We start from the raw sequence: 24,075 nt of genomic DNA, 5'->3' as shown, positions 1-24,075 counted from the left end.
TTTATAACACTAAGTTTTATCTTATCTTAAAACTGACCACTGAGGGAATATTGTAGCTCAGGACTTTGAGAAAAAACCATCATGTTGATTCTCATTCCTCAACTGACCCAATTAAAGCAAGTGTTTTAGAAATAGTTACCTACAGGGAATAGGAAAGGCTTTGTGTATATAGAAGATATTTATCAAAAATACACACTATTAATTAAAGTATTGTCATTTTAAAATTCATTTAATTCAAGAAAATCCAAGGTAATTTTCAGTTATGAATTTAAATTATTTTGATAATTTAAAGTATATAGAATTCTCAATTTCTTCCTATAGTTATGATGTTCTGTAAGAATTATAAATGCATGTTCATTAATTTACAGATATTAATACATTTACTGTGTAATCTCCCTTTTTATCCCCCCCCCCTTGTTTCAGTCATGATTTTATGAAAAGTCACTCCACACTGGCTTATAAAAGAACCCCCCAAAAAGCCCTTCCTTTTTCATGAACATCTGGCCTCTGGAACATATTAAAACAGTTTTAGTCTTTAGTCAGAATTTCAGTCGGTCATAAAATGATTGCTTATCATAAAATGACAATTAAAATTCGGTATTAACAAGGCTATATTAAGACACTTTTCATAGCATTTCAATTTTGTCAGTTTTTCAATCAAGAGACATAAAGACATTGTACAAGTTTCGACTTAATGAAGTCCAAGATTGCTTCATGATCTGTCTTTAAGTTTTGTCAGCATAGCTACTTGTGCAATTTAGCATGGGCTAGCTTGTTAAGACTGTCCCCTAAAGATCAGCGGAGTAAGCTGTTTGGGAGGACTGATAATTTGAATGAGGGTACAGTGCAAAAGCTGAAGATTACAGCTTATCAGGTTTATTGTTTCAGAGTATCAAATAAATGTTATTTAACAATTGTTGGTTCCGAGGAGGGCTGTAGGCCTCTAATCTGGTGGGATTTATGACCCAATGTTGGTTGTTTTGGACTATCTTAGGTTTACAGCTTTTGACCTCTTTTCTAGCTTTACTTTATTGGTCATTAGGTGTGTTTGTTAATATTCTAATATGAGCTTATTAGTGTGTACAGAATCACGATCAAATCATACCAATGACCTTGACAAAATCAGGGTTTAATATATCCTTTGCATTTCATTCCATTTAATATTAGACCCCAGTTGTAAGCCCCAAAAAATTCACTAGATTTTGTTCTTCAATTAGGTAAATATATTCTCTCATACCCATTAATTGTTCAGCAAATAGTTTCACAGGCAGAGAATTCAATATTTTAAGACTTTATTGTCTGAAATATTATATAAATTGTACCCCCAAAACTAGTCTTTTCTATTAGGTCAATCCTTAGCTGTCAAAATTTCACTAGATTTTGTTTTCCAATTTATTTTCTCACACCCATTGGTTGCACAATGCATACATGTACATAGGTGAATACACAGATTACTAAGACGACAAACAATCTTAAGCATCAAATCCTGACTTAATTGTTTTGTAAGAGCAGCTATATGTTGTTTGTAAATTAAATTCAAAGATTTAATGAGTCTATCACATTCTCTTTTCTCCCTCACTACAATATCCTGTTATTTTATATGCTTGAACTCCCTACCAATAGTTTGGCAGTTAAAAAGGTCAAATATTCACAATGATATGTTTTCTTTCAGGCCAAGGGATCGTATATGAAATATGAATTCTGTGATGTGAATTTGTTCAGTTATGCTTCATAACAAATTAATACTATTTAATACACTATTCAATACAACGGTTATTTTTACGCCCTTTTTTTTGCTCTTCTAAACTTGCAAACAGTTTCACCTGTCTTGAATTCACTGTGACAATAGAATTTATATGGTGGACATCCTTTATTAGAGTATGTTACAAATTGTTTTGAATTTGTCCAGCCATAAATTTGATGAGGACAAAAGGGGGAAACAGGGCGAATATTTCTCTGTATACAGTGGCTTGGTCAGATAAAATGTATAAAGAACACAACATTTGATCTGTTCTTGGTGTCTTTTTGAAATAAAAACCAAATTGATTATAGATATCTGCATTACATGATTTCAAATGGAATGTCAAGAAAATGTTTCATTTTCTACAGAAATGTAAAGGATGGGGATATAAAATAACAAATGAATGCAAGTGTGATGTTAAAAATAATGAATTTACGGTAGCACCAAAAAGACATCCGGAAATTATTTACTTAAAAAAAAAAAAAAAAACTATGAATAATCAGTTGAATTATTTTTTTGGAAAAAAAAATTAACAAATGGGTTTTTAGTAATTTTGTTCCCTTCTTTTTTCTGACATGGACGAATACCTGAACCGTTCCAATATTTGGAATAGCGCTATTTAGGGGACCTGGTGTCAATGACCTTGGAAAAGTAAAACTGACCAGCGGCAGGGCAATGGCCAGAGCTGTGTTTACTCAAGAAAATCCCACTCTTGTTGTTACCTGAACATCTGAGAAATAAAAAGTGTACTGGCAGAATAATCAGATAAATTGGCCAAAATCCGCGGAAGTGTAGTGATCCCACACACACTCTCTCCTTATGCTCACAGCAGGCTCAAAATCAGACTCAAAACTCGGACAGGAAACGTAACACTGCCCTGGTTTCCACCATATGTAAAAACACTTATTTTTAATTAGGTTATTTTATTTATTGTAATTTCATTTCTTTTTTGAGGTGTTAATCAGTATTATTAGAAGAAGGGTTTTTATATAGTTTAAATTCTATTTGAAAATATCCTCTTAAATTTCCCATATTAATTAACATTTGAAAATCAAAGTGGTTTTTATTTTCTTTTGCTAGAATTGTTGACTCCTCTTAGTAAAATATCATAGGAACAAAGTTCAGTTAAAACCAGTCATGAAGTATATTACCCAATCCCACTATATTTAAGTTTGTTCAATGGCCATTTTATTTCCTCTTTTGAGCCAGGGAAAGGAAGTTTATTTGAAATCCCTCCTCCCATAAAAACATTCGTTTGGTCAGTCATGAGAAGAAAATCTCCCTCAGAGCTGTGGGGTCGAATTAACTTTTGAGGGAGATTACAACATGGTGAACTGTTTGAGCATGTGACTCATGACCAAACACTCCCAGCACTGGACAAGTTAAAACAGCATTATTTGTGAGAGATAAGACAGACCCCTAAAATATTATGACCTTCTACCTTATGTAATTTTCCAGATAAAGTTCACAAAACTTATTAATTAAACAAATCCTTTCAAAACCACCAGAAATCATGACCAAAAGCTGCTGTAATCTTGGGGGATTTTTGCCACCCAATTATACAGGTTATTTACGTAATGTAGGAAATTAATTTCCAAAATGATAGATTATGGGGGGAATCAAACTTAGTAACATTTTGTTAATTAAATAATTAAATCCCCAGAGAAGATTGGATATATCTTGTGATGATGTTCAGATTTGTTGAAATCTTTTAGTCTCAGTTTCATCTGATCCTTATAGAGAAACAAATTACTAGATTTTTTATACATGTATTTCATAAGAAAATGTTTTTTGAATAGGTAGATAACTATATATACATTTGGTATATCTTTTAATTGAAATTGTGGGGAGGGTCAGCTTTGTCAATAGTTTGTCACCATGATGATAGAATATTCTCTGTCTTCTATATTTTTTCATTCAGAAACCTATTACTTCTAAATAAATGTGTTAATATTTTATAAGAGGCTTCCTTTAAAATTAACAAATGAATTATTATTTTTCTTGTAGTTAGACTAAATACTTTGTCACAAATTGACTTATAATCTAAAGTGATGTCATGGATGTGTGGGCAACTAACAGTTTGATTTATTTTTCTTGATTTTAAAGGTTTCTAGTGACGCAGTTTAAATTGTTAAATCTAGTAATATTAAAATTTTGCAATTCATGTCAACTAGCTAGCTAGCAAGTACGTATTAGAATTTCAGTTCAACACTACATTGTTAGCTTCTCATTATACTTACAGTTATTTTTCAACATACTTGGTAGATTATATGATATATTTTAGAATGACAGAAAAATCATATGGTTTCTGTTGTGTATATTTATTTCAGTCATACACTACGTATAGGGGAGGAAATATAATTTTTGAGGGGTTACTATATCAGTTTTATGTATATCATGACAACACTTTAAAATTAATGAGTGCTTGTTTTACAGTAATTCAATATCTAATATTTTTACTCAGCATTTCATCATTAAGAGGACTATTTTTGATTTATTCACCTCCATTTAATGAAGAGTTCTGCCTAAAGAGAGTGGGAAACTTTTTTTTAAAAAGTTTTAAAGTGGAAATATTTGGATTTTTTAAAATGTATGGTAAATAAGATTTAATGGCCTAAAGTATCATCCTTAAGAGTTTGAGGGAGATCTGTTATGCTGTTGACCAGACAGTCCTCTAAAGCTACCAAATAATTACAAGTATATATCATACAATTCATAACCCTAATATCATTATTAAAATATAATATAGTTTTGGTATTTCTGACTTGTTTGCTCTTACATATTCAAACTCTATGTAATATGTCTCCTTACATTGATTATCTACTTATAAGGCAATCAAGTTACTTACATCCTGTTATTAATTTTAGGAGCTTCATATTTCTCTATCACCATTTCTGTATTTCAGACTTACCTAAAATAAATAGAAAATCAGAGATAATTCCTGGCTTTCACCCCGTTCAAAAACATTCAAATGGTGACAAATTTATCAATTTATAATGATTTTATTAATTACTCTAATAAAACAAACAGCTGAAAAATGACCTACAACACCCATAGAGTAATTGCAATCAATTAGAGTTAAATATTTCCTAAAATTTACCTTCTACGAGATTTATTTGCTTTTAGGAGATTTTAAACTCCAAAGGGGACAATTAAGTGGCAATATGTAATGTACTTATTAATACATCTACGTGAATGGTAAAATAAAATTTTGAATTTTTCAGAAAAGGGATGCCAAACTGTTAATTAAGGAATGTGTAAAAAAATAGGATATGGCAATAGACTTATACTAATAAATATCACCTTTTATGAATATTTTATACAGGTTTGTAAATGATAGAATGTGAAAAGGAATAAATTATATAATTATCCCTAAAATAAAGGTGTATAGCAACTCTCTCTCTCTCTCTCTCTCTCTCTCTCTCTCAGTTCAGTAGGTACAGTTGCACCTATTACATCAAGTGGGTCATTCAAACAACAACAAGTAAACAATACATTCATATCTATATCATTTTAATGGTTATAGATCAACCAATTTTATCAGCAGACTATACCCATGACATTTACTGACTTTCTGTTTAAAATTTTATCTACACGAATATCTATATTAAGCAAACACTTTTTTATCTACTTTAACAAATGAATTTATTTGCATATAAAAGAAAAGTGTTTTTTTTAAATCTTTTAAAACCATCGTTCAAAAATAATTTTTAATTACCTAATATATTTTAAAAACCCATATTATATTACCCTCTCGTTCTATAATTTTTTTTTACACCCACCCCTTCTAGGAATAAAATGAGGTCCCAAATAAAGTTCCCTCTTTAGTTTAGAAGTTCATGGTTAGATTACTTTACCTTGTACAAGAGAAAACACTGACAACAAGTCCCCGAGTGTCCATATTGACACCCCCTCACATGTAAAATGCCCACAACTAACACAAGTCTTTTATTTTAATGACAATTCCTGCGTCCTGACCATGCATATATTGGACAAGGGTCAGCTGATGGTCCAAAGGACCTCGCAAAAACAGTTTGCATCTCATTTCTTTGAAACCCCTACAGTTTTACAATAAATCATCATAATTTATTGAAAGTTATGCGTCCAGATTTCTTATTTTAAGTCTTCTCTTGACCACACTTAGATAACAACTCCGAAAGATATAGTGACCACGAATAGTAATCAATTACCCACTGAATACAAATTAGGATTACACTGTCCAATCAAAAAAAATCAAAAGGTGGAAAGTTTAAAAAAAAGAGAAATGATAAAGCTGATAGCAATTTACACCTGGGATAATTTTACCTTAACAAAATCAAATTTACACTTACGTACATCCCATGAAAGAGTCCGACAGAAGAATGACCATTTACGTTTTTTATCGGCAATGAACTTATTGATCTTTTGGACACCAAACAACAACCTGTATTGTTTACTCAGTTTTTCAAGAGGAGCGGTCAAAACATCCCATGAAGTACAATCATTTTTACTCCGATAACCTAATAGATAAAAATGGGTATAGTCCCCACCTTAGTTCAATTAAATGTCACAGTTACAGTAATGGACCAAAATCTACTAACATTCTTGAGTACATGTGTGAAAGATCTTGGAAATTCACTAATTAACAAACACCCCAAAACATACTCTAATTACAGTTTTCAGCTTGTTTAGATCTTAGTCTAATTAGAGGATGTACCAACAAAAACTTATCTTACATATGAATATTCATCAGGAATCATAAAATGGCTTTTAATCTCCATAATTTATCAGTTTGGTTTTGCTATCGGGCCCATCTTTTTATCATGGATGTCCATTTTTGTATTAAATGACCATACAACACGGAAATCAATAGCCAGGTCATCCTGACCTGGACCAACCAAAATGCATATCACATACTATTTTACCCAATATATTGACCAGAGCCCAAAAATCCATTTCTTGTTCAGTCACTCATTTAAAGCTTTAGCCCTTTAGTCATATAATGGAAGTAGATCAAATAGGGAAAAAGATATTAAGATTGTTCATTTGGCCCCAACTCATAAAATGCCAATCCCAAGGCCAAAGCACTAAAGCATTGAATGTTTTTTGTATTGTTGAATGACATATTTCTGTTGTTTAAAGTGACCAAGTTGCCTGTGTTTGAACTTTGCGTTTCCTATATATCCACTTTTCAGATTTGTCATCTCTCAAAACATATTTCCTCTCTTATCAATAAAACAGTCACAAAATTCTATTGGATTACTAAGTAGCTGAATGCTCTTCGTCACAATGGTCAGCCTTCTTGCTCTTAACAAGCCTCTATGCTCTTGACTTCTTTGCCGATATGTGTATTTTTTGATTTTTAAGCTGTTAGCTGCTAGATTTCTTTTTCATTTCTTATTTAATATGGTATTAACTGACAATCTGTTTTAGCTTTCCTGACTTTTTTTTACCCTAATTTTTGATACTGTAGTAATAATTAACCTGCAATATCAATTTTTAATTACAGGTACCTACAGTATTCTTTGCTACAATTTTTGAACGTTTTCAGTCTTTTTTTATTCTAAGGCTGAGTATCTAAATTCATGGAAATCTCACATCTACATGTTTTTGCAACGCAACCTGGCCAAAACAAAATTAAGGCACCTGTCCTTGTTTTTCTATAGGTCTATAGCAAGAATGGCAAGTGTCTTTATCAAAATGACAGATTTCAATTTCCAGCAGTGGAATTTGATCCCTGAGTCTATTTGTCAGCTGTTTACATAATATGCATTGAGTTTAGACTTGTACTCTATCACTAAATCATTGAGCACAGGAAAGGAAGAACTTGTCTGCAATTGGTGAAATTAGCAACCAATTTTTTTAAACAATCTCTTCATCTATAGCAATTTGCCTGTGTTATTTTCAAATCAAAAAAGAAGGAAGTAATTAATGCATGCATTTGTAAATGCATGTCCCATTCCGGTGTAAGTGTTTCCTCCTTCTATCCGACTGCTCAGGGTCTCTACTGGGTCTGTACTTTTACAGTGTGCTAATGGAGAAGTCATCAGAGGGATGCTGGGAGAGATGGTCAGCCAAGTTGACCAGTGTCCTGCCCCGAGTCTGAACCGCAAGGTCAGAAAAAATTATCCTCCACATTTGTTTGTGTGACAGTTAATCAATATCTGTTTTGACAGATTTTCCAGCAGATACATTTTTAACCCAATAAGCAAAGACTGACCATTTGTAAGAAGTGGTCAGTCGGATGATGGACCAGCCTCATTGTCATTCACAAAAGGCAAGGCTGTCATAAATCAATCCCAGTATTCTATTTCTCCTTTGCTCTATGTGATAATCATTTCAAGGCTAGATGCCAAATCTACAGATAACCTACTATCTCCTTAAAGATGTTGAACAATGCCACATCTAAAAACAAAACATATTGTTCGTGTATGACACTTTTTGTAACCTTCCTATATACAATATCCAAGCACTGGTATATGTGTTGCATAAGAACACACGGGTTGTGTTCTCTAGACGAAAGCATATAATTCCTTATCAAATCATCATTCACAATGGGATAAATTTTTCTATCATATATGATAATATCTTTGATTAAGCGATAAAACGATCATGTAATGATACGCCATGCTCTCGATTCAACACTAAAAACAGAATTAGGGAGTCCCTGACGTGCCTTTGAACTAATGTAGCCAGCCAAACTGGCTTTTTGATTTATCCTTGCCCTGTCTTCTCTCCTTCATCAAATGTAATTTTGGATTCACGAAACATTTTTCCACTTACTAATGAAATATATTTTTCCATCAAGAGAATATATTTGACTATCAACTTATGAACTCTCACCAGCCGCCTTCAACTTGGGAACACTTTTCACTTTCAACAAAATAAAGAAAGGAAATTCAAAGGTCTTTTGGGGAATAAAGACTAGTAACTGACCAGGTTAAAGGGCAATAGCAAATCATAAGACACAGGCCATATTTAAAACTACATCACAATTTTATCATATCTTTCTTTGTGAAAATTTGAAAACATCCACAATGTCCCTTTTTCTCATGATGATAAACTTATCTAGAAATGACTGACAATTGATTTTTACCTACATTAAAAAACCCTCAAGTTTTTCCTGAGAAAAGATGGTTTATCTTTACCCACAGTGAATAACAAAGGTTAAACTTCAAAATCAAATTCTTTCATGGCAATAAAAAAAAAATAATGACCTGTTTTACCTATCCTTCAAAAACGGTAAAATACAGTGGAAAACTGGTATCTTCCCACACATGAATTTTTTTTTTTCATTGGTCATCTGGAATGAAAGTACCCCAGGGCTGGCCTCCGTTTTGTTATTTGCCATTTTCTCGTTATCATTTTACCAGATAAGAAAAATATATCATTACTTCATTTTCTGTTTGGCTAAGGGTCAGTTTGACCCAGTTTGGCATTCAGTGTGTGGTTCTGAAGGTTACTGACCACAGGATTGAATAACCATTGATGCTGAGGTTATTTTAATATCAACCAAATGTGCTTTCCATCTCTTTCTGCCAAGACAGATTCATAGGATAATATCATGTTGGTCATTCCATCCCAAGTCAGTGGTCCTTAGAGAAAAATTAATAGCTTTTATGCCATTCTCAACACAAGATCAAGAAAATGACTTTTGTCTAAGAGTGATATTTCATTAAAAAAGTTCGACCCAAAAAAAGTTTGAATGTCAACAGTACACAGTGGTAGGAATTTTAATGATTGGGTAACGTTTTCTTTTTTTCCCTTGGACAAACATGAACATATGTCGATATTTCTGTTGCCATCACCCCTTGTTTGCATATCAGGCAGTAAAAAGGACAAAAAACACTACTTAGGGTTTAATAATCCAAACACGTGTCCGCAACAAAGGGAAAAAGCCTCAGAACAATTATGGCAATTCCATATAGCATGTTGGGCTACTCTTTACTTGTTCTTGCTTTTCAAATTGTCGTATCGGCGTTACAAATTGGTTTGAAATGAGCTAGCTCAAGTATTTATCCATCAAATCAACATTGTTCCTTTTTTTTAGACTCTTGTGAATTTGTTGTCCAAACTGACGGGAAAAAATTCATTGGCTAGTAAACCTTTCTCTAGCTTGTCAACTCCAGCATTTTGGAAAGAGGGTTGTCATTTATCATCAAATTAATTAAAAGAGATTTTCTTTTCAAAGTGGAATTCGTTCAATTTTTTCAAAACATACAAACTTAAAACAAAGCCTAAATTTCCCCCTTTTTTGGGGGGGGGGGGGGTTCTACAAATGGAATTACATGTTGAATATATTGTTTGATAATTTTAATACATGTACTTAAATTTTTCAATTGAGAAGTTCCTTGGGAGGTTTTAAAAAAAGGAAAGTATTAATGTTTGTTTTTAAAAAGATAATCAAAATCCAAGGTGAAAGGTATATGTTTGCTTACATGGAGCTGATCAGGGGAGTAAGTGGTTGTACATACGTATATACACATGTATACACTACTACCCAACAACGTGCCTAGTGTGTTTAATGTTCTTTAAGGTTAGGTCAAGAGGCAAACAAACAAAATATTTATAATTGCGAGGGAACTAGCATAAAGTGCTTCATTACAATTGTTCACAGAGTGACATCACGGCCAGTCTTGACACCAAGTGATTTTTTCCTGGAAGGAGGCAAAATGGACAAAACACGTTAATCCGTGTGCGTGGACGGTAACTTGGAACAAACTCGGCTCGAGATACAAGGACACTGGTCAGAGAGAGATGGAGAGTGGCACTTGATACCAAATAAGATGTTGGTGGTTGCACTAGTTTCAGCAAGAAAAAGCTTGGTCCGGGTACACAGGAAATGGCTATTGAGATCGATTGCTGGATGCACTCTCTCGCAGGTTCTGCTCTCTGCAGCATATTTAGAGAGTAACGCATTTACAAATTCAATAAACAACAACTTCCTATCTCCTGTTGGGAATCCTGGTCAACTTATACAATATGAATCACTACAGGACTCTGCAGATAGTTTTATTTGAATCAAATGAAATTTTAATCACGTTTTTCAATGAGATTTTTGTTTTAATTTCTGTATTACCTTATCTCATTAAATTGGCGTCTTTATTATCTAAAAGTTATGTCTTAAAGATTTTTTTTGTTATAAAAGAGGAAAAATGTATACTTTTTCTGCAATTAAAACTCACAAGAAAATAATTAAAAAAGAATCTTCACACATATTTTTAAGCAAAATGAATTTGAGATAATCTCAAACTATTTAAGAGAGACATATATTTAATTAAGCATTAATGAAACGATATCTCAAAGAAATCCCTCTTACATTTAAACTACAGAGATTTTTTTCCCAAATGATACATGTATTTTAAAAAATAGATATTCATAATTATAAAACACAGATTTTACTTTTTAAATGAATAAAAGGGTTGCAGAGTTGCAGAAAATAAAACTTTTCTAAACTTAGATCTCTTGTACAATTAAACGCCTTAATTCAATTATTTAATGCTTTTAAGACTACACTGCCTGAAGATACAGCTATTGACAGATTGCAATACCAAAAGTATAAAGCTTTACATGATAATCTTAATCCACTTAAGGTCTATTTGTTTGGGGTTTTTTTAAATTTTGGAAAATATCAAAAATTGTGCCCCTTGCTTCGGTTTTTAAAAATTTTGGAATAGAATCCGTGTGCCCCATGCCTTTTAATTTGCTTTTACACCCCACCCACCCATTTCCACCACCCTGCTCCCTGCCCTGATCACCTACCTGGATTCTGTGTACAGACCAGGAACCTCTTCCACTTCAGTGTGCATCTTCAAAAACTTTGAGATTCCAGAAAAAGTCAAAGATCTTTTTTTTTTTTTATGACAAATACCCCATCGTCAGCATAAGATATTTTTTTGGGGGGGTATTTCAAGGTCTTCTGAAATTTAGTGCCCTAAGGTGTTGTCGGACAAAGATACAATGTGAAATGGCAACATGGACAGCATGTATGTATATATGTCCACCACAAAACTTTAGTACTCAGTTCCTGTTATATACAGCACATGTTTGCCACTTGCATGTCAACTTGCTATTTCCTAGAAGTTTATCAGAATACATCTATTTTCACTCTTCTCCTTCTTGAAGTATAAAACTTATTTCCTCCCCTGTTTTTTATCTTCAGTCAAGGAGTATTTGTTTCATAGGTTCTTTTCACCAATTAACTTCATTCGAAGAAGCATGAACAATCAGAGAAAAAAGAAATCCTCTTTGGTCCGAACCTGGTAATAAGCCCCTTCTGAATTGACTAACTGCCCACACTGCAGTGGTCATCGGAGATTAAAAAAAATTCTGCACAAGGATGGCCAGAGCTGACCAATGCACGAGTGGTCATTTTTACAACAAAAGATATGGGAAAAGGTCGACCCAGGGGCTATTCAATCTACTTTTATTTTTATTTCATCAATGTTGAGCCACCTGCCCTTTAACCTGGCCTGTTCAAACCATCTGACCCTTGGTGACATGGCCTTTTGTCCAGTCTGACATATGTTACAAAAATTAAATGGTCAGTTTCACTGATACTAACAACTGGCCCTGCACTGCCTATCATCCTGCTAAATTACCCAACATTCTTCCATTCTGATTCATCTGTTATCAAATTCATTCAAGGCTCATTGACTATATGAGGATCAATTATTTTTCTATTTATTTTGTACATGTATTTTTTTGTTGATTTGATCTTTTTTTTTTCCTTTAAATTTCTTAAGTTATATTCATTTTTGGTTTACCGGGTATTTTTAATTGTAAATTATATTATGCAAAATTTCAGTGCACTGATTTTTTTCCTAACCCAAAAGAACATTGATTATCACCATGGAGAAAATGTCTTTTGATCCCCTTCAGGAGAGAGAGAGAAAAAAACCCACTTCACAACAACCAATAAAAGAGATATTGAATTGCATTTACAGGGCGGGCGAACAATCCCCCTTTTTGATGGAGCCATGCATTGGCGTACAATTATTTTTCCTTCAACCAATCAAAAGCAGCACTAATACCTTTTTATGATGGGCATCATGGGGCTTCTTTGACTGACAGGATCATTGAAACGTTTTTGATGCTGGTCATCTTCTCTTTGTGGAGGGTGACTCTTGCCCTCGAAAAAAGCTCTGTCTTGCACCTGATTATCTTGTCCTGGGTCACCATGACCCCTAGAGGTCAGTGCATCCTCTGAAAATAAAAATGATGTGCTACAATTAGAAGATGTAGCTTTTAAGATTTGGGGCACGCTGAAGGGGGTTTTCAAAATCTTGAGAGTTTTCACTTTTCAATGATTCCTGATTCTGATGCATGAATAATTGATATTTCCCATAAAGATCAAAATGGGTACCTGTATACAGAAAAAAACAAAAGATCTTTACAAATAAAAATTATATCTTATTTTTAATACAATTTAAATTTAAACATATGAACTTTCTCCATGTATTGATTTCTATCAATTAGTATTGAACAAATATTGAATTCAATTTACTTTAATAAAATTTTCATTACTATCATATTTGATTAATTGCTAATCATATGCCTTAAATTTAACTGCTAATCATATGCCTTGCATTTAATTGCTGATCATGCATTAAATTTCTATTAAGTCATAAATAAGGGATTCTGAAAAAAAAAAAAACCCAAAAGTTTGATAATCACTTAATTTCTTCGAAAAAAAAAAATTTTAAATAAAAAAAAACTAAATATAGATAATTTTCCGTAAAATGATTGTTAAATTGTTTTTAGTTCCAGTGTTGAAGACTAGACAGTACTTAAACATTTAGTGGTCTGAAGTTTAGACTTCAAGCACTCATTAAGAAGAGAACTTTAATGACCACCTTCAATAAATATTTACAAGGAAATTCAAAACTTGTACCAGGCAGTACAACCACAGGAAAATAAATTAAAGTCTTTTTTAAGTGTCCTTTCTTTCCAAAGTTTTTTCTCCAGCTAATTTGAAAAGTAACAGATTGAGACAAACTGACCAGGAAAAAAGGTTTGATGGTTGTCAAAAATAGGCCTGAGGGTGAAATCATTTCCGCACATTGATTTTGTTGATGGTATTGATGAGGCCTAAGATTGGGACAACACAGTTTAATGGTCTTAGTTTCCTTTGTGTTACAGAAACTATTTTATTTCCATTATCTATGCTTAAAAATCCCATTTGGACCTAATGAAGGTTGACAGTTTCCCCATTGCCACACATGTTTTTGTATCATTAAGTACCCATCAGAAGGGTGACGTAACACAAATACCACCCCTAGGGATGGCAAACAAATACCCACAGACCAGCAGAGTGATAAAAATCAAATGTTCATTGAAAAAGGAAACAGCAAATGGATATTGTTGGACAAAAACACCTTGGACAATGGGTGACCATGTCCGTGACACAATGCGGCAAGCATTTACCTGACTAACCAAGTTATAAAGGTTTTCACACCTCACTTCTAGAAAAGACCTTCATTCAATACATCTAATAGACTCTTACAGACCAATTAATGTCTTTTTTACGACATCTAATTTTTAGGAATTTGAACTTGATTCATCCTCTTTTTAAATGGAGGTAATCAGATTATCTAAAACCATGAAAATACTATAGAATGCACAGGTCAATGAAACTATCCATTGGTTGATTTTTTTAATTTAGATTTTTAAAAAAATTCTTTTTGGGGGGGGGGGGGGGGTGCTTTTTGTTTTTTTACTTTTGTGTACTTTGGTAATGATTTGGAAAAAGATTTACATCATTACTAAAATCTCCTTCCCTCCCTAATTAGAATCATTATTCTCAGGGGAGTAGGACAGAACAAAAATTCCCCCCCAAATTATCAATGCTTTCTGACCTTGATATCACTTGAAATGATTAAAATAGCAGATATCACTCTAAATAAGAACAGTGAGAAAAGCAATATTTCTGCATCGTCCCTGGGGGATAGAGAAAGTTGATTAAAACTGACCATGGGCTGAGCACTAAGGCCCTGTCATAGGGGCATTGCTTTATTGATGTCACTCTGCCTCAGCCCTAGCAATATGTACACTAATGTTTTCAATGAATCCAATTATACCCCCATTTATCCAATTCACATTTCCTGTTCCTCTATACCTCTGACAAATTCCATGGAAACACATTTAAATGTAGCACATTTTTAGGTTAGGAGACATGTTTTTTGAAGAAGAAAAAAATTGGTTTTATAATTTTATTGTTAAAAGTGGGGGTTTTTTTAGTATTAAAAAATATTTTCTAGCATTATTTAAATTTGCATCTATAGGTTTTTTCATGTTTTTTTTATATTTTAAAGAGAATTAAGAATTTTTTTTTTTATTCTTATTAATTTTATCTTTTAGAAAAATGTGGAATTGTTCTAATTGATTAGGTTCTATCGATTTCAATAAAAGTAAATAGATATTATAATTTGCACAAATCTGAATTTGCAAAAACACTTGTACAGAATAATTGCCTTACCTGCAATTTCTAAAAACGATAATTTATTAATTAATTGTAAATGTTTGAATCGAAGGCCGTCGTTGTTAATTTTTGTTCATTAATTAGACCAAATTCATCAAGCTTAACCTTGAATGGATTTATTAATACTTTAGGAAAGGAGTAAATTGCAAAATAGCCTTCATTGACTTCAATCAGTGTCATTATTTGATATTACAAGTAATTTTCTGTTTCTCTGTGTGGGCTAAGTGAAAGGTCAGTTGAAAGCTGGTCATTAATAATAAAATAGCCATTTTATTCCATTGACCATTCAATTCCAAGTACTGTTCTGTGTACCCCATTAATTATGCAACATATTTTCCTCCAAACGAGAAAGCCCAAAAGCATTGAAAATGAAATATAGAGATAAATTTCTCCATTATGGGATGGTGACTAAATGACAGTTCTAGCTGGTGGTCCAGGGGAACGAGAAATAAATGAGATGTTGTGCAACAATGCACAGATGGAGTGATTTCACTTTATGTAGGACAGTCCACTCATCACTGACCAATGATGGACACTCATATCTATATTGATTTTTTTTTTTTCCGAATGAGGAGATATTATTCTCTTTCATTTTTTTGTTGGGGGGGGGGGGGGGGATAATTTTTAACAAAAAATATACAAATGAGTCTTTCAAACAAAAAAACACAAAACAACAACAAAAATTATATGCATTGAAAAGAAATCTTTACACTCAATTTTTTTTTTAAAAGTTTTCTAGAATATACATTTCCTCAACACTTTTTTCTTTTCAAAACACATTTTAAGAAGAAGCAGAATTAATACCCTCTTGATTACTAGTAAGCGCATGTTTATTAAATGCAAAAACTACAAACTCTTTTTCGAAAAAATTATAATGTTAAATTGCTGTAATATTGATAAGAAAATGATCTAATTAACTTTATTTACAATTTTTTTTTAACAGGGAATTAAGTGTTAGTTAAATCTGTTAAGAAAAGATAAACGCTTTCTTCACCTTTAAAGTAACTTATCTAATGGATGAAAGAGGCAGGTGCTTTTACTCAGCCCAAGAAAGAGAAGGGGTTCCTTGATCCTTTGAGTTGGGCAGAAAAATACTTTGGTAACTGGTTTCTATCTTTCCAATATGTCAAAAATTGCATAAGAGAGCACTGCTTGCCATTAGGTGGCCAGCTCTTTTAACCTGGCCTAAGTCACTTTATCAGGGGGGGTTATGTAACCTGGTTTCTGTTTGATTATATTTTTCCTCCCAGAGGAGATCAACATTTTTGTATTGCTATCAGGGGTTCCCAATACAGCCAGTGAAAGGGGGTCACCAAGGGAGGTAATTAACTACCTGCTTTCTGGATCATTTTTCATATTCTGATACACCTTTTTTTAAATGATACATTTATAACAGTGCAAGATTATGAAAAAAATGAACTTATATAATATTTTTTAAAGAATGTGGCTAAATATAGTATAGGTATTTATATAGAATAATTTTCAAATTTCCTTACGCTTCTTTTTTGAATTATCTATATGAAATAGAACTGTAGTTATGCATTCCAGTGTATTACTATTCCAAAAAAAGAATTTGTGTATAAAATATGCACAGCTCCGTAATACATGATCTTCTCCATATATTTGTTCTTGTCCTTATTTAAAAAGAAATGTGAAAAAAAAATCAAAAATGCTACCCTGATATGAATTTGAATCTTCTGAATGTTCAAAATGTTCAAAAACAGAATTATCAATCACAAAAAATTGATTAATAATGACTAAAATTGTTCTCATATATTTAAGGTAGCTCCATACTCGTAAAATTCTCTGAGGAAAGTTGAAAAACCGAACTGATTTCGACTTAATAGACTTAAATGTCATCAATTGTTAGAAAAAATATACATGTCATCACACTTTTTGAGATGCCAGATAAACATAAACTAAAGCATATTTTAGCATTAGAAAATTGTATTTTTTTTCTGTTAAAAGTTAAATCTTGAAGGCAGAAATTTGTTTTTCTTGTTTAATTTTAATGTCAACTTTATCAGAAAACTAAAATTACAAAAATATTTTAAAATTAATCGTTGGAATAAGAAAAACTATAGCATTTAGACATACAACTGAAAGAAAAGTCAGAAAAAGAGTTATTTCCCCTTTGCATAGATAAAATATATAAAAATTTGGAAATTTAGTATAAAATTAAGTGCGAAAATATCTTGAACCTACCAATAATTCTAATTACATCCATGTGATTATATTCACATAAAATAAATAAAACTATCTTGCACAATTTTTAAAGAATTTAAAGTTTTACAAAAAAGTGTGACGTCACAGAACACTGGATCTACTTTAATAAACAAATCAGTCATATTTTTGGTATTTGGAATTAAACTACAAAGAAAGTATTTTTTAAAATTTTTAAACTGTGATTTCACTTGTCCCTGTAATCTAGCCCACTCTATATAGTGTATATTACACCATTCTCTGCCCGAGTTATACAGAGGAGAGCAGCAGGACTGATTGGATTAGAACCTGAAGCACCTGATCTCCTCACACCTTCTCAATATGTTTTTTTTCTTGGAGTAGATAATCAAATCAGTACCCAGCTGGGTCCAATAATGGTCACCCCCAGAAAGTTATTCTACCACCCTCCCCGTAATCCCCTGAAAAAGGCCTCGTACACACCACACACCATGCAGTTGTGCTTGCCTATGTTTAAAGTGTAGGTAAAAAAGGAACTAGAAGTTTTTCTTTTTCCTCTTCGTTTTTCGAGAAGAAAAGGCAATGCAAATATATTCCGCCTACGAAAATTAGCCCTAATACAATTGAGCATCAAAAAAACTAAAGTGCTAACATTTAAAACAAGTACTTTTATATTTAAAAAAAAAACCCGGTAATATTAATTTACAGAGTATTTTTTTACGCTGGACATTAAAAGTTTTGTCACCTACCGATCATGTTTCCTCGTTGCGTCCAAACCTCTTCACTCATACTTCTGAAACCATGTCAGATTATCCTCGCAATGGTGTTTGGTGTTTTTGAGAAAATAAATAAATATTTAAACTTTTTTGTTCATTTCAAATTTTTTTCTGTCCGAAAAGTCAGTGTGCCCTAGTTTTGACGGCGGCTAATTGACTTATGTACTGGTCAATCTCTGAAAGAAAACCTTCTCAACGGTCCATAAAATTATGCAACTGGTCACTTCACTCGGTGTGTTCAAGAGCTCATTTTTTATGGCTGGGACAAGTTGGCGATAAAACTTCAAAACGATTACACCATAGTTGTTTACACTTTGGCCGAAATAAACTGAGTAAACATTGAGGCAGAGTGCAGGGCAGCAAAAATTAGATGACCAGTGCTATTACGTAATGGCTCGGAGGCAAGTCCATTTTTATCCAATAAGGGGGAGGTGCTTAAGAGAAACGTATTACTGGGTTATCATACTGAAACGGGGGAGGGTTTTTTTTCGTCTCAAAACGATATTTTGACTTGACCAGTACACATACTTATTTATCTATACACTTGCATCGGCCGAAGGTTTTAAAACTTGCATATCTTAATTATGATTTTTTTGATAATTGACCTGGTTATGTTGGATGCTACAGGAATGACGTCTAGCTAGTATCGCAATGGCGTTACGTAATGATGTAAAATCGGAGGAAATGACTGTGGTTTTTGATATAAGAGAAACGAGATATATTTAAGAAGATTGTTTTTCTTTAAATGCATAAATGAATTTAATGAAAGGAGAAAACGATCAGATTTCTGTGAGAATACACTTTAGAGTAAATGCCGCAGGCGGTGGATTGTCAATTTGTAATATTACATAAAACAAAATCATTGAAAAGTCATCGTTTATAAGTTAATTCTCTTTTTTTTTTAAGTGGGTACTTTTTGTTGTTTTTTATTCGTAGAATTAAAACCACCACTCTCTCTGTCTCCTTTCGTACATGGTCAACTTTTTTCCCCGCTTTTGTTGGAGGTTAAAACATTTCGGACAGATTGATCAATAGATTATGTCAAAAACGATGTGGACATTCTCTCCAAGAACAAACATTAGGCCTGAATGACCATACTTGTTTTTTCCCTCTAATGACACGGGTCCCAGAATTCAATAGCTTCGTCAATAACTATGTCAATAACTGGCCCATTGATTGCCAGCCCCCAAAATTGCGTCATTTTATTTTTCAATACATTTTGATTGTATTTTACCAAAAACAAGCCCAGATTTCAAAAGACTAGTCGACCCAGATTGACAAATATTTGACTATTGATTGGCTTGCTTTGTCCGAGTATGTAGAGTTGTTAAATAGTGCAAGGGGAGGGTTACGATCACTTACTCCATCTTCTATATATTTTAGGTGAAAAATACAAATATATGAGGCGCAAATGGGACCGTGTCAAAGCACCACCAAGGAGGATAAACACGATCAAAGTACAAAGCTAAACAAAGAATTGGGTAATCTCAAAAACAGACTTTGAGGTTTAATGGCTAAATCACTTGAAAGCGACAGTTGAGTTTTTTTTTCACCAAACTTTTTTCAAGTGGTGAAGAAAACTAAAAGAACATGATTCGAAGAATTTTGTCCGAAAGACGTAAACTAGGCACCTATTTTGAGCCCCTGATTAAAATTATTTTGGAGTTGTTGTCCGGCCTTTGATGTTATTACCCGTGGCCAATATTTTCTATCTAGGTTATTTAGATAAAAACTGACCATGTCGTCCTATCGAACCGTTATGCAATGCTAAGCACTTCCCCACACAAGCCGGGACTCAAGTACACTTAAAATGCCAAAATTGAGTTTTATTACCGGGGAAATATATTTATGATTGGCTTTCTCTCATTTTATAGATTCATTGTGATGACGTAATGCCGAACCATCCAGGGCTGCACGAGTTGACCAAAGTCCATCGGCAATATCTAGTGAAAGAATTTTAATTGTTCTTTTGTTGTTCACATTTTTTTGATGATATAGACCTAGATGGCTTTAATAATTCACAAGTAATACATTTCAAGTTTATATAAAAATTTTTAAAAAGTCGTTGTATTGATGAGATGCGTTCCTACTACGTCAAAAATTGTATTTCATTTAAAAGACACAATTTTGTTAATGATTTTACAATCATATTTTAAGGCTTTCTAAAGTTATATCATTTTTTTAGGATTTCTTTTTTCTTTCAAAACGTATCTTTTGTAGAAAATACACACATATTTTTTTAATATGGTCGTACAGGTCATCACGGCAAATGTGATGGACAGCGCCATTTTGACTCTGACCTACTTTCTGCCTGCTCATCTCTGAATAATTTATCAGTAAAATACAACAGCTGGCCGATGACCAGTGACGCCGTGATCATTATAATAATCCCCTCTGCGGGTTTCCCTCCAAAACAACTCTTCGTCAATAAAATGCACTGTTTTATAGACACCGAGTGCTCTGGCGCACTCGTTATGTCACAGTGTGATAAGAACAGAGGCACCCGAAAGGTGTCCGAACTCAAGAAAGAGAGAGAGAGAGAGAGAGAGAGAGAGAGAGAGAGAGAGAGAGAGAGAGAGAGAGAGAGAGAGAAACTTAAGTCATACAAATTATCTTGTCCCCTTTTTATCTACATCTTTATGAATATTTTGGGAACCGCGGTATAAAATGTAAGTTTGACCGACGTTCTATCTCGATTTATTTGTTTTGCACAATTTCCGACGATTTGTGTGTACATAAATATTAACGGCATTACAAGGTCTTAATCTGCAAAATACATCCGGGATGTTTATATATCTACTCATTTCCCTACTTGAATTAAAGAAACGGGCATAAATTGTTACACAGACGAGTACAAAATTCCTGTCCAGATATCTTCTTAAAACCAGAGTCATAACGCTTTACACTCTCAACATCTACCGCGATATTTTTTTTCCAAGCCTACAAGATCTGACGGAATATTAACCTTAATTTCCTTCTTTAAATCAACAACCTGTTTAATTGTTTTTGACCTACTTGAAGAAAAAATTCACACGAAGTATTTGTAATTCATTTAGGAGAAAATATGTATATATCTACATTGATTATGAAATAAGATGCATAATAAGAGCACGTTTCTTGCTTTCTCTCGTATAAAGGCCACTTGCTTTTGAAGCGATTAGCGACATCCCTGTTCAGCAAGCCTTCTGTTTTTGTTCCGTTATCGACAGTTGCGCAGGGTCCCCGTTATAACATTCATATATGACGCCAGTGGTCACTTTCCCCCCGGGACTACTTTCACGCTTACCCATTTTCATAAAATGATTAAGGCATCACTTTTCAAACCTATTCATCACATTTGATCTCTCATTTAATAATTGATATTTTTGTCCAGCAGAAAATTGCCTGTAGCACATATTCATCCAATTTTGGAATTCTCAGAGGCTGGTGATTAGAAAGTAGATAGGAAACAGTTTAAAGGCAGGCATACAATATGCATGATTGCTGCTTTCGATACGACTTTGAAACTGTTTACCAATAAAAATAATGACCAGAGGTTTGGCCAGGGATCGGGTGACACAAGTCCATAATTAATGAGATCCAAAGTAGTTTACCATGTTTTATAGAGTTTCAATTGATTTTCAATCATCAATACCGGCCATTGTTTTTGCAAGGTAGCATGGACGGCAATGGACATTACTCGTGGTCCTTACATATGTAATTATTTATTTGACATGTCCACGCGTGGCCCTATTTAATTTTTTACACGAGAATAGGGAAAAGTCGAGGGAAGATTCTATTCAAGGCTAAAGCGGCTTACCATTCGCAATAATCAATTAAAATTAAAACGAAATGTCCTCGTGCATATCAAATGCTAGTGAAAATCTCAAAACTGTTAAATTTTGTTAGCACGTTGTAACTTTATTGGTTATATTGGTAAAAAAATATATTAGAAGTGTCTACATTAAAAGGCATAAAAAAGAATGCAAATTACGTTGACGATAAGTTGGTGGCCGCCAACTTGTTGCGTAAGACCCAAGAATTGGTCTGTCCTTTGAAGACCAAGGCACTGGCAATCAACCGATCGGGATCGGCCTGACGGTAACTAGTATCTTTTCTGGACGCAGGATATTATTTGGCAGTAAGGCCATTAGTGTCCATTATTTATTTGTAATGACATATGATACATTTTCCCGAACCATTATGGATGGAGTCAGGAGTTCAGTACTAGTAATTCAGAAATTATTTATACTGATTGTCGATCTACAATGAATTACACCACGATATTGTTTTAATGAAACATCCTGTCGACCAAGGCTTCTTATTGGGGAGAAAAAAAAGTGTTCGAAAAGTCTCCACCAGAAAGCTATACTAGAGAAACAGGGGGTGAAGGATCCTATACACCATTTGGTTAAATCTTGATATAGGTCATTTTCTTGCATTTGCGTTAATTAAAAAGAACACATTTTTTATTATAAGCAGTTGTGGAAACACTCCCCATAACAGTTAATATATATAGATGTCCGTAAAATAAACGAGCTTGGGATTCAAACATTCAAATTTCTTTTTGACGCTCATTGATATCAAAATACAAGTTTAAAATGAGATGTATAGGGAATCTTTTAAAATCTCGTAGTTTGGTAAACATAAGGGACTAAAAATTATTTTTAATTATCGGTCAATCTTATTATATTAAAAAAAAAAAACCACCAGTTATATTCCTAGATAAACGATTATGATGCATATAGATATGCCAAATATTATTTTATAGAACAGACTTTGACAATTTTCGACTTTGTTTTTTTTTCAACATTTTTAATGCACGGATTTATATGGAAAACGCCTTTGTGTCGATTTGCAATACATGTACACTTCTACAGAATGCCGACTTATTGGTAAATGATATCATTTAGGCTTTAAAAGATGTCATTATACAAGGTCTGTCCACTATACGAGGTATATAATCATACAATAAAATGATAAACGTTTTGAGAAATTTTCCTTGTCATTTTTTAAACATACAGTGTGACACATCTCACCGAGAGAAGATTCCTGGGTGCACCATAAACACAGAAAGCATCATCTCAGATAAATAATTTGGCACAAGCCAAAAATACCTTACAATTCATTCCCTGTTTTATTAATTAATATAGTGTTTCTTGTTCATGTATTTTGGCCAAGGTTAAGAAGATTACCCACCAGGTGGTGTTCGAAAAGGCTAATTCAGATGACGAGTTATCTGTACAATTAATTATACAACTAGGGATATAGATGTAAATGATACAGACTAATTCATCCGCCAGACGACCCATCACTTTTTTATGTCTCGCTCACTTTTTGCTTTATTTAGCATGATGTGGGTTATATGTCGAGATGTTTGTCCTTAAATTTAATAATAATGAATTTGAGATTTTAAGTGTTATATAATTTCATGAACTAAATCATTTTATTGACGAACTTATTAGTCATAAAACCCTACGTCCTTCAATGTGCTTTCAACTGTTTGCAAATTTTGTTTGAACAATTAAAAAAAAACAATTGGATGTCGCCTGATTTTTTAAAAAAAAAATTCATTTTATTTATACACATTCAAAAAAACTTCTCTAAAATAAATGAAGCTTTCGATTCGCGAATAGGAGTCAACTTAAAAGGTCCTATGGTGGCATATCTCTGCCCCTTGTGTGCCAGTTATTTTTCCATTAATTATGTCGACATGCAAGATAAAGATGTTGACATGCAAAATAGGTATGTCAACATGCAACATAACTATGTCGACATGCAAGAAAATTGCAATCAAATAAGAGTTATAAAAAATCTCAAATATCGCCAACATGTGACATCCAAGATGCTAGATACGCTACCTATTGATGTCAACATGCAACTTATTTATGTCGACATGCAACTTATTTATGTGGACATGCAACTTATTTATGTCGACA

The 24,075-nt window shown here is 33.0% G+C and overlaps 1 protein-coding gene across 5 annotated transcripts in view; it reads right to left on the bottom strand.

Moving 5' to 3' along the window:
- LOC128180312 (protein hunchback-like) overlaps positions 1 to 24,075 on the bottom strand; it is a 43,959-nt gene that overhangs the window by 15,631 nt on the left and 4,253 nt on the right. Inside the window, exons 1-2 of one of the 5 annotated variants that reach the window (XM_052848301.1) lie at positions 18,131 to 18,504; positions 12,754 to 12,925 (exon numbers count right to left, since the gene is read on the bottom strand). In XM_052848301.1, coding sequence (XP_052704261.1) covers positions 12,754 to 12,925; positions 18,131 to 18,170 — 212 coding nt within the window. In that variant the 5' untranslated portion in view covers positions 18,171 to 18,504. Of the gene's footprint in view, positions 1 to 4,589; positions 4,653 to 5,598; positions 5,666 to 6,072; positions 6,137 to 11,482; positions 11,676 to 12,753; positions 12,926 to 18,130; positions 18,505 to 24,075 lie in introns of those variants that run through there. The other 4 variants (XM_052848332.1, XM_052848359.1, XM_052848322.1 and 1 more) reach the window with 4 other exon arrangements.

This window comes from Crassostrea angulata, chromosome 1 (genome assembly GCF_025612915.1).
Source record: "Crassostrea angulata isolate pt1a10 chromosome 1, ASM2561291v2, whole genome shotgun sequence".
Taxonomy (NCBI): Eukaryota; Metazoa; Mollusca; class Bivalvia; order Ostreida; family Ostreidae; genus Magallana; species Magallana angulata.
Note: the sequence above shows the minus strand (reverse complement) of the source record. Positions and strands in the feature narration are given on the sequence as shown.